We start from the raw sequence: 12,712 nt of genomic DNA, 5'->3' as shown, positions 1-12,712 counted from the left end.
TATTTTTTTTTATTTATAAAATATTTTACCAGGAAGTAATACATTGAGTTACCTCTCGTTTTCAAGTATGTCCTGGGCACAGAGTTAAGACAAATAATACATGTTTACAAATACAGTTACATAATGGGCAGGGTATACATTATATACAAGACATTGCGTGCACAGTTAAAGATAATATATATTATGGGCGTATGAAAAAGTTACAGACCAGATTAAAATGTGTGACAGCCTTAGATTTGAAAGAACTTAAACTGGTGGTGGATGTAAGTGTCTCTGGTAGGTTGTTCCAGTTTTGGGGTGCACGGTAAGAGAAGGAGGAACGGCTGAATACTTTGTTGAGCCTTGGGACCATGAACAGTCTTTTGGAGTATGATCTCAGATGATAGGTGCTGCATGTGGTAGGGGTGAGGAGCTTGTTCAGGTAGCTGGGTAGCTTGCCCATAAAGAATTTGAAGGCAAGACAGGAAAGGTGAACTTTGCGCCTAGACTCGAGTGATGACCAATCTAGTTCTTTGAGCATTTCGCAGTGATGTGTGTTGTAGTTGCATTGGAGAACAAAACGACAAATTGAATTGTAGAGGGTGTCAAGTTTGCTGAGGTGGGTTTGAGGTGCTGAGCCATGTACTATGTCTCCATAGTCAATAATTGGCATTAGCATCTGCTGTGCGATACGTTTTCTGACCAGGAGACTTAGGGAGGATTTGTTCCTGTAAGGTACCCCTAGTTTGGCATAGGTGTTGGTTGTCAGGGTATCAATGTGCATCCCGAATGTTAAGTGGGAGTCAAACCATATGCCCAGGTATTTAAAACTAGTAACAGGAGTTAGGGTGGTGTTAGTGTTGGTTCTAATCTGGAGCTCAGTCACTGGAAGCTTTAAAAATGTAATCTTGGTCCCAAAACCCATTGTTACAGTCTTGTCAGTGTTTAAAAACAGTTTGTTTTGGGAAATCCAGTTTTCGAGTCTCAAAAAGTCAGACTGAAGTATGTGTTGAAGGTCAGAGAGACTATGGCTGTGTGCATATAGGATTGTGTCATCTCATACATGTGTATTGAGGCTTCCTGACAAGCTGTGGGAAGATCATTGATGAACACTGAGAAGAGTAGGGGCCCAGAACAGAGCCTTGCGGGACGCCACAGGTGATATCCAGGGGGTTAGAGTTAGAGCCAGAGATGGACACATGTTGGGATCTACCTGATAGGTAGGACTGAAACCAGTTTAAAGCATGCTTCCCTATTCCAGAGCTCTGGAGTTTAAGCAGGATAGCATGATCAACAGTATCAAAAGCCTTTGCAAAATCTTGAAATATTGCACCAGTGAGTTGTCCCCGTTCCATTCCACACTGGATTTCATTGCAAACTTTTAGCAGGGTAGTTACGGTGGAGTGTTTGGGGCGAAAGCCAGATTGGAATTGGCTAGGCAAATTTGTCTTGTTATAGTAATAGCTTAATTGGGAGTGGACACATTTTTCCATGACTTTGGATAGGATTGGGAGAAGGGAGATTGGCCTGTAGTTTGAGACAGTGTTTTTGTCCCCACTTTTGAAGATTGGGACAACTCTAGCAGCTTTCCAGGTCTTAGGAATATGGCCTGCAGACAGGATACAGTTGACTATGGAAGCAATTGGTTTGGCAATTGCTGGGGCACCAAGTCGTAGGAACCTAGATTGTAGTAAGTCAGGTCCACATTGGCTGCTTAGTTTTAATTTGAGAAGCGCTTGTGTAATCTCCTCTTCGGATACTGGGCCAAATTGAAAATTGTGGGCAGTGTTGGGAGGGGGTGGGGCTATAGGGGTACTCCCAGGGTGAGATTCAGGTTTGTGGTTTGGGTTGCGTTTCGCTAATAAGTTAGTAGCACACCCCACAAAGTAATCATTGAATGCATTTGCAATGTCGGTGGGGTTTGTCAGAGTAATATCGCCCTTAGTGATATTACTTGGCTGTTGATGGTTAGAAGGCTGGAATATGTTGTTGATAACCTTCCTGAAGTTAGCTGGGTTTGATGTGTTCTGGAGGAGATTGTCAGTGTAATATTGTACTTTTGCATGCCTTGTTTGCCTTGTGAACATGTTCCGCAGGCATCTGTAGTGATTGAGATCCTTGGTAGTGCCAGTTACTTTGTGGCTTTTCCACAAGGCATCCCTGAACTGGTAGAGTGCTATAAGGTCAGGTGTAACCCATGGAAGGTGGGCACCCCGTACCCTTATTCTGCGTAGTGGAGCATGGGTATCACAGAGTTTTAAGAACTCGGATTGAAAATAGTCGAGCGCAGAATCAGGGTCAGGAATTAAATCGATTCTGTGCCAAGGGCAGTTGGTAAGGTCATCCAGAAACTGTTGTGGGTTAAAGTTTTTAAATGTTCTAGTGAGGAGAACTTTAGGGCTTGATTGGGGCGGTTTAATATATATATATATATATATATATATATATATATATATATATTAAACCGCCCCAATCATTATATATATATACGTATTCTTGTTTATCAGACCATAATATATATGCAAATATAGTCCCCATCCCACACCAATATTGCAACAGAATGATATACATAAGAAAAACATTTAAAAAACAAACACTGTTTAAAGGAGTCTTCTGTGAAGACTGGAATTATTTTAATCTCAAGAAAGGAGTCAATTCTCCATGATAGTTAAATCCTGCTGGGGACCTGGATTGAAATGTGTAAATCCAGTATTGTTTTCTTTTGCTCAAACATAGATCCCTATATCCCCATCTTTTAGAAGGTGAAATAACTTCAACACCCATAAATTGGAGTTTACTTGGATTACATTGATGAACGGATTGGAAGTGACTAAGTAAATGTGACAGAGGTTTGTTTTGGACAACAAATTTGGAGATGTGCTTGATATTTCTCAAGTGTTCAAAAATGTGAAATTTTAAGATTTCTTTTTGTATTCCCAGTGTATTTTATACCACACTCACATAGGACTAGACACACTACAAAAATGTAGTAAGACAGTTAAGGAAACTGGTGATTTTATATTCCTGACCTGTAGTGTGGGAAACAATTTTAGTTTTTTTGGTGAGCATGTGTTTGCACCCCTTGCATTTATTACATTTGAAATTACCCACTAGTCCCAACTTCGTTCGAAAATCTGTGGGTTCATCAGTTGTCCAGGAGCCAATATCCCGTTGGGGTTCTGAGCCTTTCTAAATATAATGTCTGGTTTTTGCTTGTAATTGTGGATCCAAACCCAGGATGTTCCAATGTTTTAGAAAAGTCTTTTTTAATCAACTTGTGAGCCCAATCGTATTGAGTAATGAATTTTGGAAACTGAAGTTTCACATTTTTCTTTCTTTTGTCCTTTCCTTTTACATCTCTTTCTTGGATAATCACAGCTGTTTGTATGTCGACTTGTTCTTCTCTATCATTCTGTTTGTCTTGTTTCAAAGTCGTACTGTCTTTCATCTTCTGGTGTTATTTTGATATTGTAATAAAGAGCTTGTTTTAGTCTTTTTAGCTCTATTCAAAGAAGAGTCTATAAGGCTTTTTTTGGACTCCTTTTGTACAAATCTGTCCTTGAGGAACCTTGCTTGTTCGATAAAAATATCACTGTTAGTAAAATTTCTTTTTATCCTTAGAAATTGGCTATATTATCGATCCATTTGTTGTCATGACAGCTAGATGGATGCAGATAAGAGTTTAAATTGGTCTCTTTGAAAAATGTCCTTGTACAGAGGGAAGATTATGGGTATTTGCTGCACACCAAACAAAAGATAATAAATAGTGATACTTTTACCAGTGCTCCTTACTCCCAGGGAAGACCTACATTTCCTCCAATGTATCCAATAGGATTGATGGACAAGGGCACACGGATTTGAATCAAAAAATAATTTATTATGCCATAGACTACAACGTTTCGGCCTGCTGGCCTTTCTCAAGTAAAGTGGCTTAAAAACAAAGGCAAACAAACATGCTTTAATTAGTCCCATAATCAAAACACCCTTGTGCAGCTGCTGCCTTCTCAATCAATCTTCTCAAAACACTAAATGTTCTATTTGATATCTTTGTTTATCAGATGAAGGACATCCTTTGTGAAAAGATCACAAGCAACTCGAAAGACTTTTATAAATCTGTACAATCATTTGACCGCGAAGGAACGGGGATCATAAACAAGGATCATTTCAAAGAAATGCTGCTGACATATTGTCCATCCTTATCTGAGGACCACTTTCACATGTATGTTATTTAAAGGAAAGTTATTTAAAGGGACTAATAAACTGGCACCTCGGTATAATCTAGATTTGTATTTTTATTTTCTTATCACTGTTTTTTTTTTTTAATCCTTTAAAAGATTATCTAGTAATATTCAATCTTAACATATACATAGAGTATATATTGATGTCTAAATGTATTGTGACATTTGTTACCACTTACTTAAAAAAAAAATAGAAATTGTTATGCATACTCCGTTTGGCAAATGCCAATGACAATATGACTTCCTCCCCCCAGAATTTGTGAGCAGTATAATGAGGTCTCTTCCAATGGCGTTGCATACATGGAGTTTCTGCGGGATTTGGGAGTGCCCATATCTCATACTGGCGACTTCAATGGTGTGAGCTCCGACATTATAGAAGGAAGTCAATTCGGAGAGGAATTAAGACAGACATATCAGTCTGGCAGGTAACATTGATGTGCAAATGCCAGGGAAACGGCAAAGGCAATGGATTCCCAACACGATGAATGCCACAAAACATGTTCAACTTTATTCCCCTTCTCAACTGCACGATGACCCTTGAAATTTGCAAAGTCTAATTTGCACTGTAATTGGGTATTTCCCATTTTTGACTTCACTTGGTCTGCAATCTGCATAGTGTATTTAATCGGGAAATGTGGTCGGGTTGGCTTGTAAGAAGAAGCACATTGGGAAACGGTCGTCAGAATTCTCCCAGTGGAACCGCGGGTTCTGACTTTGAGCGCTCTTCAGCGCACTGTGTGTAGAAGAAAGAATATCGTTTTCACTCACTTTTAGGACTTTGATTTCTTTAGGATGGATTATCCCCATGCATTACTGGTCCCTTCTACAGAAAAGCTATATAATAGGATCGCTTTCTCCATTACTTAGGCCACAGCAACAGAGAATGGCCAGGTTGACTAAACTAAGCAATATTTTGCTGGTGAGGTCACTTGTTTGATACCTGAAACTTAAACATATCGCAACACGGTGTGACATAATGTTCTGCTGCACTAACCAAAGATAACTGTCAGGATTATCATCAATTCATTATCCTTATTTATTACACATTCATGTTACTCCAAAATCTTTCGGGACTGTATTGCAATTATCTGGTCCAGTTGTAGCTTTCTCAATGACAAATATTACACAGCGTAACGGTAGCACAAACACTCTGACTATATTGGAACATCCCCATAGGTAACAGGAGGCAAAATAATTATTTTTTTGGTCTATTCAACTAGCTTATTGTGTAAATTTCCTAAAGGAATTTAAGATAACCATAATCAATAAGAGGGAACACAGAACTGGTACAAGCTAATTTGTACTTTGTTCTATTGCATCTCCGTTGTTTCATTTCAAATCCCTTGTGGTTGTGTACAGAGCCAAAATGATAAAAATTGTGTCAGTGTCCAATTATTTCTGGACTTAACTGTATATTATGTTGTAGTATGCTTGTATTTTACTAAAAATATATACAGTAATAAGTGTAAAAAAGTTTTATTGTCATATTATTTAAATCAACATTAACACACAGATCACATACATCATTACATACTCATTCTCTCTCTTTCTCTCTCTAGATACAGTACATACATACATACATACATACATACATACATATTGTACCTATATAAAAAGAGAGAGTGAGGAGTAGCAAAAGGCCAACTCTCAGGGACTTTGAAAAGGTAAGAAGAATTTATTTACAAATCAACCTTTCAGTCTTCGCCTGGGACCTTTATCAAGAGAGTACTGAAATGTTAATTCATAAACAAATTATTTTCACCTTTTCAAAATACCTGGGGGTTTGAGCCATTTGCTTCATCTTTGTAATTGGTTTTGCTTGAGTGCAGCTGGGTTGTAAACGGACAGTCAACCTGAGTTCCGCCTGTACTAATCTCTCTGTCTCCCACTATATATATATATATATATATATATATATATATATATATATATATATATATATATATATATATATACACACACACACAGTGGTTGACAAATCACCAAAAAATCTACTCGCCACACAAAAAAATCTACTCGCCACCTAGTACCAAACGTGTGCTGCTTGGGCCAATATTTACTCGCCCGGGGTTTAAATCCACTCGCCCGGGGCGAGCAAATGTATAGGTTTGTCAAACACTGAATATATATATATACACACACACACACATACCCTTTCCTGTCTTACTATATAAATGTAATATGCATCTCTTAGATTGTTACATACAGGCATACCCCTAATTAACATACGCAATGGGACCGGAGCATGTATGTAAAGTGAAAATGTACTTAAAGTGAAGCACCACCTTTTTTCCACTTATCGATGCGTGTACAGTACTGTAATCGTCATATACGTGCATAACTGATGTAAATAACGCATTTGTAACAGGCTCCATAGTCTCCCCGCTTACGCACAGCTTCTGTACAGGTAGGAAGCCGGTATTTCTGTTTAGGACGTGCTGATGGGCGCATGCGTGAGCTGCCGTTTGCCTATTGGACGATATGTCCTTACTCACGAGTGTACTTAAAGTGAGTGTCCTTAAACCGGGGTATGCCTGTATGGAGCCCTTCTAAGTATTATTATGCTATGACCGTGTCAAAAGGAAGAATAAAAATGTACTAACTCGACATTGTTCTCAACACTGTAAGAATGCGAGAGACTGAGAATCCGGCCAGTTACCTGGTCAGAAAGATCCCAGCGGAGGAAGTCATGGACAAGCTGAAGGACTGCATGGCCAAGCATGAATGTACCAGGAAAGATGGTGTACTCGCCTGCAACACGCTACCCAACGGAAAGAGTTTGAAAAAAGATGTTCAAAAGGTAAGATACAAAAATGTCCATGAGCTTTTATAATGTAGCATACAGAAAAGATAGTGACCGAGGTCAAGAGACTCATGTGACCTTGGTCACTATCTTTTCTGTATTCTGTGTTATTTTCCCTATGCACCTGGTACTTACTTTATAATTATTTTCTATTTGGAATTGAGCGTTATCATTATCTGTGTTTGTGGCTTTTATAATGTACCCATTTTCACCTGTCAATGTTTATTGATTACAGAGTTTGTGACAAATTCATCAAGAAAATACCACCCACGTGTTTCAATTTCATATACTGACTCCATTCTAACCTGTCCCGACCAATACTTGAGGACTACATATGCTTATTTTGCCGTCTCTTTATATACTGGAGATTCCTCACCCTAAAATTTGTTACCAATTGTCGGTAACGTTTGATTAATTCCTCCTCTAAGCCTGTGTGGAATTCCTCACCCCCTTTTTTTTTGTGCAGACACGACAAATTGTAATTATCTCTCACACTTCCACTACCATAAGACGATGGGAAATGTAGATGTCATGTACAGTAACAAAAAAACCCTGAACCATAAACCAGACTAGTCTTGAAAGGGGTTATAATGCGTTACACTAATTCTGCACATTTCGTGTCCTTCATCAGGCAGAGATTCACATATTTAAAGGCACCTGAATAACTCATTTCTATTACAAAGCTTATCTAACAGTCATCTGACCAGGGAGTCAGATGGTAAATATTTTGTAAGCACACATTTTGTTAGTGCCCTCTGCCATTTATAGCTGCTGACCTTCAAACTCACTATCATACACTGGCACACTGGTACACTAATGCAGTTCAGCATGTACAGTAGTACTGAAGTTCTGATATTGTATGATACTAAGTCTTTGCTTGCCCCCCCCAGTTTGATATCCTCACTCTACCTGTGAGCTGAGTGGCAAGTGAAAGAAATACATTTCAGCTGCTACCCTTAGGGGGGACAGTCACAAAACCTCACATGTACCAAACCACTTGTGTTACCACTCTTCTTCAATTTGGGGGTTAAGATCTCATTGAGCTTAATCTCTGTAGTATTATTGCACCATAGTGTCTCACCATATTTTTATAGACATTGTTCTCCAACATTGTCCTCTTCTGTGGAATATATCAGTGCCTTGCAAAAATCTAATAATAATAATAACAACTTGAAATACACACGAACAACCACGTGGATTCACGTGGATTCATCCAGCTCACACATTCTCAATAGCAGATCATTTGTCAGGTCTATTTAATTCTGAAATGTAGCATAATACAGTAATATGATAGCAAGTGCACTTTGGATACATGGTGATAATAACAGACTACTTACTGAACACTCTGAGACGTCTCACTGTCAGGTTGTTAACGAGAGCTCACATTCTATTATCACATTTCATAGTCCGTGAGCCGTTAATCCCCCCCCCCTTTTTTTTAACACACATAATAATTAACAGAAGAATGTACTAGCAAAAACATGGAAGATTCGGGACGATGGCATGTTTATGCATCTTCACTTATTAGCCATCTTCTGAGTTGTTCGTGCTATTATTGCCCTCAGTAATTCTGAGCCACGAAACCACATCAAGGTATTACAAAGAAAATAATTTAGATTTGTTAAACATCTTGGGGTTCAGGAATGGGACATTATCAAACATTTTAAAACCAGAGACAGAACATAAAACACAGACAAAGCTCAGTTTTTAGCACATCCAGTGAGACTCATACACGGTACAGTGCCTAAATATATATGTATAAATATCTAATAAGTAAAATGGTCTTTTAGTTTGACATTTTTGGCCAAAATTGTTGTAAGCCCCTGAGCCAACGCCAAGGCAGACCACATATCAGGGGTCCCTAACGCTAATATAAATTCTTAATAACCTGTGTAATAACAGGAAGAATGATTTATAGTAAATCTGTCAATATTAGTTGCAAAGTTCTGAGTCTGACTGAAGCTTTTATTAACCTGTACATTACCAGGAAAAGCACTCTGTATTAGAGATGTCACAGCCAAACTGCAAGCAGGCAAGTTCCCCTGAGTGGAAGATGCTATGGAGTGAGCCCATAACCATTTAAATGTGGGAGGGGGTGAGCTTAAATTAGGAAGGAGGTTGCCACCCTCCAATCAGCCATGACTAGCTGGACAAGAATTGTAAAACATACTGGACACCTAACAAGCTCCTATTGAACCCCCAAAATGACCACAACATATATATAAGCATATGAGTGTCACGGAGGAGTGCTACTGAGCATGGCAATATATATTTTAAAACCAGAGACAGAACATAAAACACAGACAAAGCTCAGTTTTTAGCACATCCAGTGAGACTCATACACGGTACAGTGCCTAAATATATATGTATAAATATCTAATAAGTAAAATGGTCTTTTAGTTTGACATTTTTGGCCAAAATTGTTGTAAGCCCCTGAGCCAACGCCAAGGCAGACCACATATCAGGGGTCCCTAACGCTAATATAAATTCTTAATAACCTGTGTAATAACAGGAAGAATGATTTATAGTAAATCTGTCAATATTAGTTGTCTGTGTTTTATGTTCTGTCTCTGGTTTTAAAATATATATTGCCATGCTCAGTAGCACTCCTCCGTGACACTCATATGCTTATATATATGTTGTGGTCATTTTGGGGGTTCAATAGGAGCTTGTTAGGTGTCCAGTATGTATTATCAAACATTTGCCAGCCAATTTTGCACATCGCTTAGTGTAAATCTGTATATCAGTGTCTCAATACCCACCTGTGTCTTTAGTGCTGAGATCACAATTGACAATTAAATTCGTGGTGGAATCTCCCTTTGTAACTGGAGTCTCTGCTTCTAGCTTACCTAAATTATTATTATTGTTTATTTGTAAAGCACCAACATTTCCACACAAATTAGGACAGCGCGATATAGAAGGTAATGAGCGCCCTGCTCATGAGAGCTGGGGGGAATGAGGGACAATGTGGAGACAAAAGGTAAAGTGGCTGCTCATTGTGCAATGGGAGTATACCATTGGGGTGGAATATGACCCATCCCCGACAACTGATACCATCAAGGTGTGTGACGTTGGGGGTGTTACATGGCATGGAGATTCATGAACGTGATCAAGTTAATACTCCAGTTTCAATCGGCATAGCTGGAGAGGTTGAAACAGAACCGGCAGTCCAGTATTTACAGTTAAATCTAACTTGTTTCGCTTCTTCACCTTTCATGAAACCATTACACCTGTTCATTCCGAAATAATTATTCCCATTCTGCTTAACTTTCCCCTGTCCCCCCCCAGTTTGTCCTGGGATTCTTATTGAAGACAGTTTCATTGACCAGGATTTGTATTTGTTTCATCAATGGTGAGCACTGCCAGATTTTAACTTACAAACATTAACTTCCACCTGTTTGTAAAGCAAAGAGGACTATTTAAAAAAAAAATGTTCTAGCATTTGCAGTTATTGTCGTGTAAATGCTGCTTGCGCTCAGAACTGTGCATAAGGACCGTTGTTTACGAGTGTTGTAATATTCTGCTGTCAAGCATATCACTATCGGAAGTAGAGAAGATGCAATTAAGGAGTCCGTTTGGTAGTGTCTACATCAGGGGGGCTCAACTCCAGTCCTCAAGGGCCACGAAACAGATCAGGTTTTCAGAATATCCCTGCCTCAGCACAGGTGGTGCAGTCTTTGATTGAGCCACCTGTGCTGAAGCAGGGATATCCTGAAAACCTTCTCTGTTGGTGGCCCTTGAGGACTGCAGCTGCCCACCCCTGGTCTAGATGACCCAAAAAGGCAATATGGAGACTGCAGTAGAGGAAGATTACCGAGAGAACAAATCTGTTTTACACAGCTGGTATAAAGTATGAAAAGGAATAGTCTTTGCAAGATAGATATCGGGGAGAAAATGTTGGTTCCCCAATTCCTCCTTCCTTATTTTTGGTTTAGTCAAGTTTCTATATTTTACTCAAATCCACGAAACAGCTTTACTGTTGTAAACCAACATAAAACGGCATATTTCAAATACTCCAACGCAGTACGAGATGTCTCGTTCTGATAGATTTTCTCTTGGCAAAGTGGGTCACGGACACTGTAAAAAAAAAAAAAAAAGACGTAAAACCAGGACTGGCTAGGCTCATTATCTGGTGCCAGCTGTCACTTTAGTAGTTAAATCACTTGAAATGATTCTCTACACTTCATCTGTCACTTGTGAGTTACAGCAGCGAGTTCTACCCAAGAGACCTCTCCTAAAACTAGACTTTTTTTTTTTCCCCTCGGGCCCCGACAGTAACTTTTTTTGAATGAAAAAATAAAGTTGCAGAGTTTTGTGGCTCTCAGTGGCCACATTTCTCTGTCAGAAGCACAGTCCCCTTGGAGGGTTTATTCCATTTATTAACAGCGTTGTGAATTCTGGAGCTTGGAAACTCTTATATCACGGTTCCTAGGCTGTAAATTGCCCCGCAGCCTGGTCTGTTATTTGGCTATTTGCACCTTAGGAATGACACATTCACGATTGCTGCATGTCTCTTCATTTGTTATTCTTATTTTGGCAGGTTCTGGGGGATCACGAGCTGCATTTAGATGAGGATCAGTTGAATGTACTCACTGAAAAATTGGAATGCACAAAGGAAGGGCTAAGTTACATGGATTTGGTGTCATTATTTGAAGGTATTTTGTGCCCTTATTAAGCTATTTAAATGTTAATCCAAGAACACAGAAAATATTGTCAGTAATAAATGAGCTTGTTCTTATGCGAAGGACATGTTCCTAGCAAATAACATCTGTGACAAGCCCAGGGGGCGCACTTCATTCCCTGCAGAGGTAACGGAGTACCAGCTGTCAGCGGAGAGTAACACTCAGTGTGAAATGATCTAACAGAGTAGTAACAAATTATAGGGTTGAAAACAATAGCGGTGCATTTAAATTAATAGACAATTTTGGCCAGTTTTTCACAAATAGTGGTCACCCGGTGTCGTCATTACATTACCCTAGCCCTTCATGACTGTAATGTTTAACACCTCACAAAGCTCATAATAATTCCTGCTCTGAGCCATTCCAGAACCTTTCACAAAGGCGTCCATCCTTTTATGGCCTTCTGCTTGTCCTGTTGCCCTTCAACACAAGCTTATGATCAAAATTCAGGAGCAGTTCCCTTATATGCTAATGTACATGTGGGGCTAGAGGGTGGCAGGTATAGGCAAGCAGGGCTCCAAGAGTATTTTGAATGTTTTGTAGTTGAATTAGTAGGATTTTGAGGGGATCAATCAATTTGCTATAGGCTGCTACAGTGTTAGGTTTCTCCCAAACATTAACAGTTGTTGTATGGTAAAGGTCGGTTAGTACAAACGATACCTAAATCACAGAACAGTGGAGAAGTGTGTAGCGATTATAATGCTTAGCCATACCATTTGCTCAATGTATTTGTTTCCTTTCAGTTCCACAGGAAGACAGACCTGGGGTTACGTTACAGGATACCTCCAACCACCGTGTTCATAATACCAAGTTTCACTACATGACAGCAGAAGAATGTCTCAGCCAGTTCATGGATAAATTGAGAGAAGGTTATGGGGTAACTAAACAAAGCTGTGTACAAGATGTTACAAATGTGCGCCTCCTTCCACCATACACGATAGATCAGTCCTTGTACATCCAGAGACTCCACAGCAAAGTGGGCTATTGTCAGGACTTCAGGTGCCGGTTGGACC

The 12,712-nt window shown here is 39.3% G+C and overlaps 1 protein-coding gene across 3 annotated transcripts in view; it reads left to right on the top strand.

Moving 5' to 3' along the window:
• EFCAB6 (EF-hand calcium binding domain 6) overlaps positions 1-12,712 on the top strand; it is a 164,172-nt gene that overhangs the window by 101,137 nt on the left and 50,323 nt on the right. For all 3 annotated transcript variants that reach the window (XM_075602791.1, XM_075602790.1, XM_075602789.1), the window contains exons 14-18: positions 4,038-4,198; positions 4,472-4,642; positions 6,846-7,017; positions 11,561-11,675; positions 12,443-12,576. In XM_075602791.1, the coding sequence (XP_075458906.1) occupies positions 4,038-4,198; positions 4,472-4,642; positions 6,846-7,017; positions 11,561-11,675; positions 12,443-12,576 (753 nt within the window). The remainder of the gene's footprint in view (positions 1-4,037; positions 4,199-4,471; positions 4,643-6,845; positions 7,018-11,560; positions 11,676-12,442; positions 12,577-12,712) is intronic.

This window comes from Ascaphus truei, chromosome 5, assembly GCF_040206685.1.
Source record: "Ascaphus truei isolate aAscTru1 chromosome 5, aAscTru1.hap1, whole genome shotgun sequence".
In the NCBI taxonomy this organism is placed as follows: domain Eukaryota; kingdom Metazoa; phylum Chordata; class Amphibia; order Anura; family Ascaphidae; genus Ascaphus; species Ascaphus truei.
The sequence above is the reverse complement of the archived record's forward strand: the minus strand, read 5'-3'. Positions and strand labels throughout refer to the sequence as shown.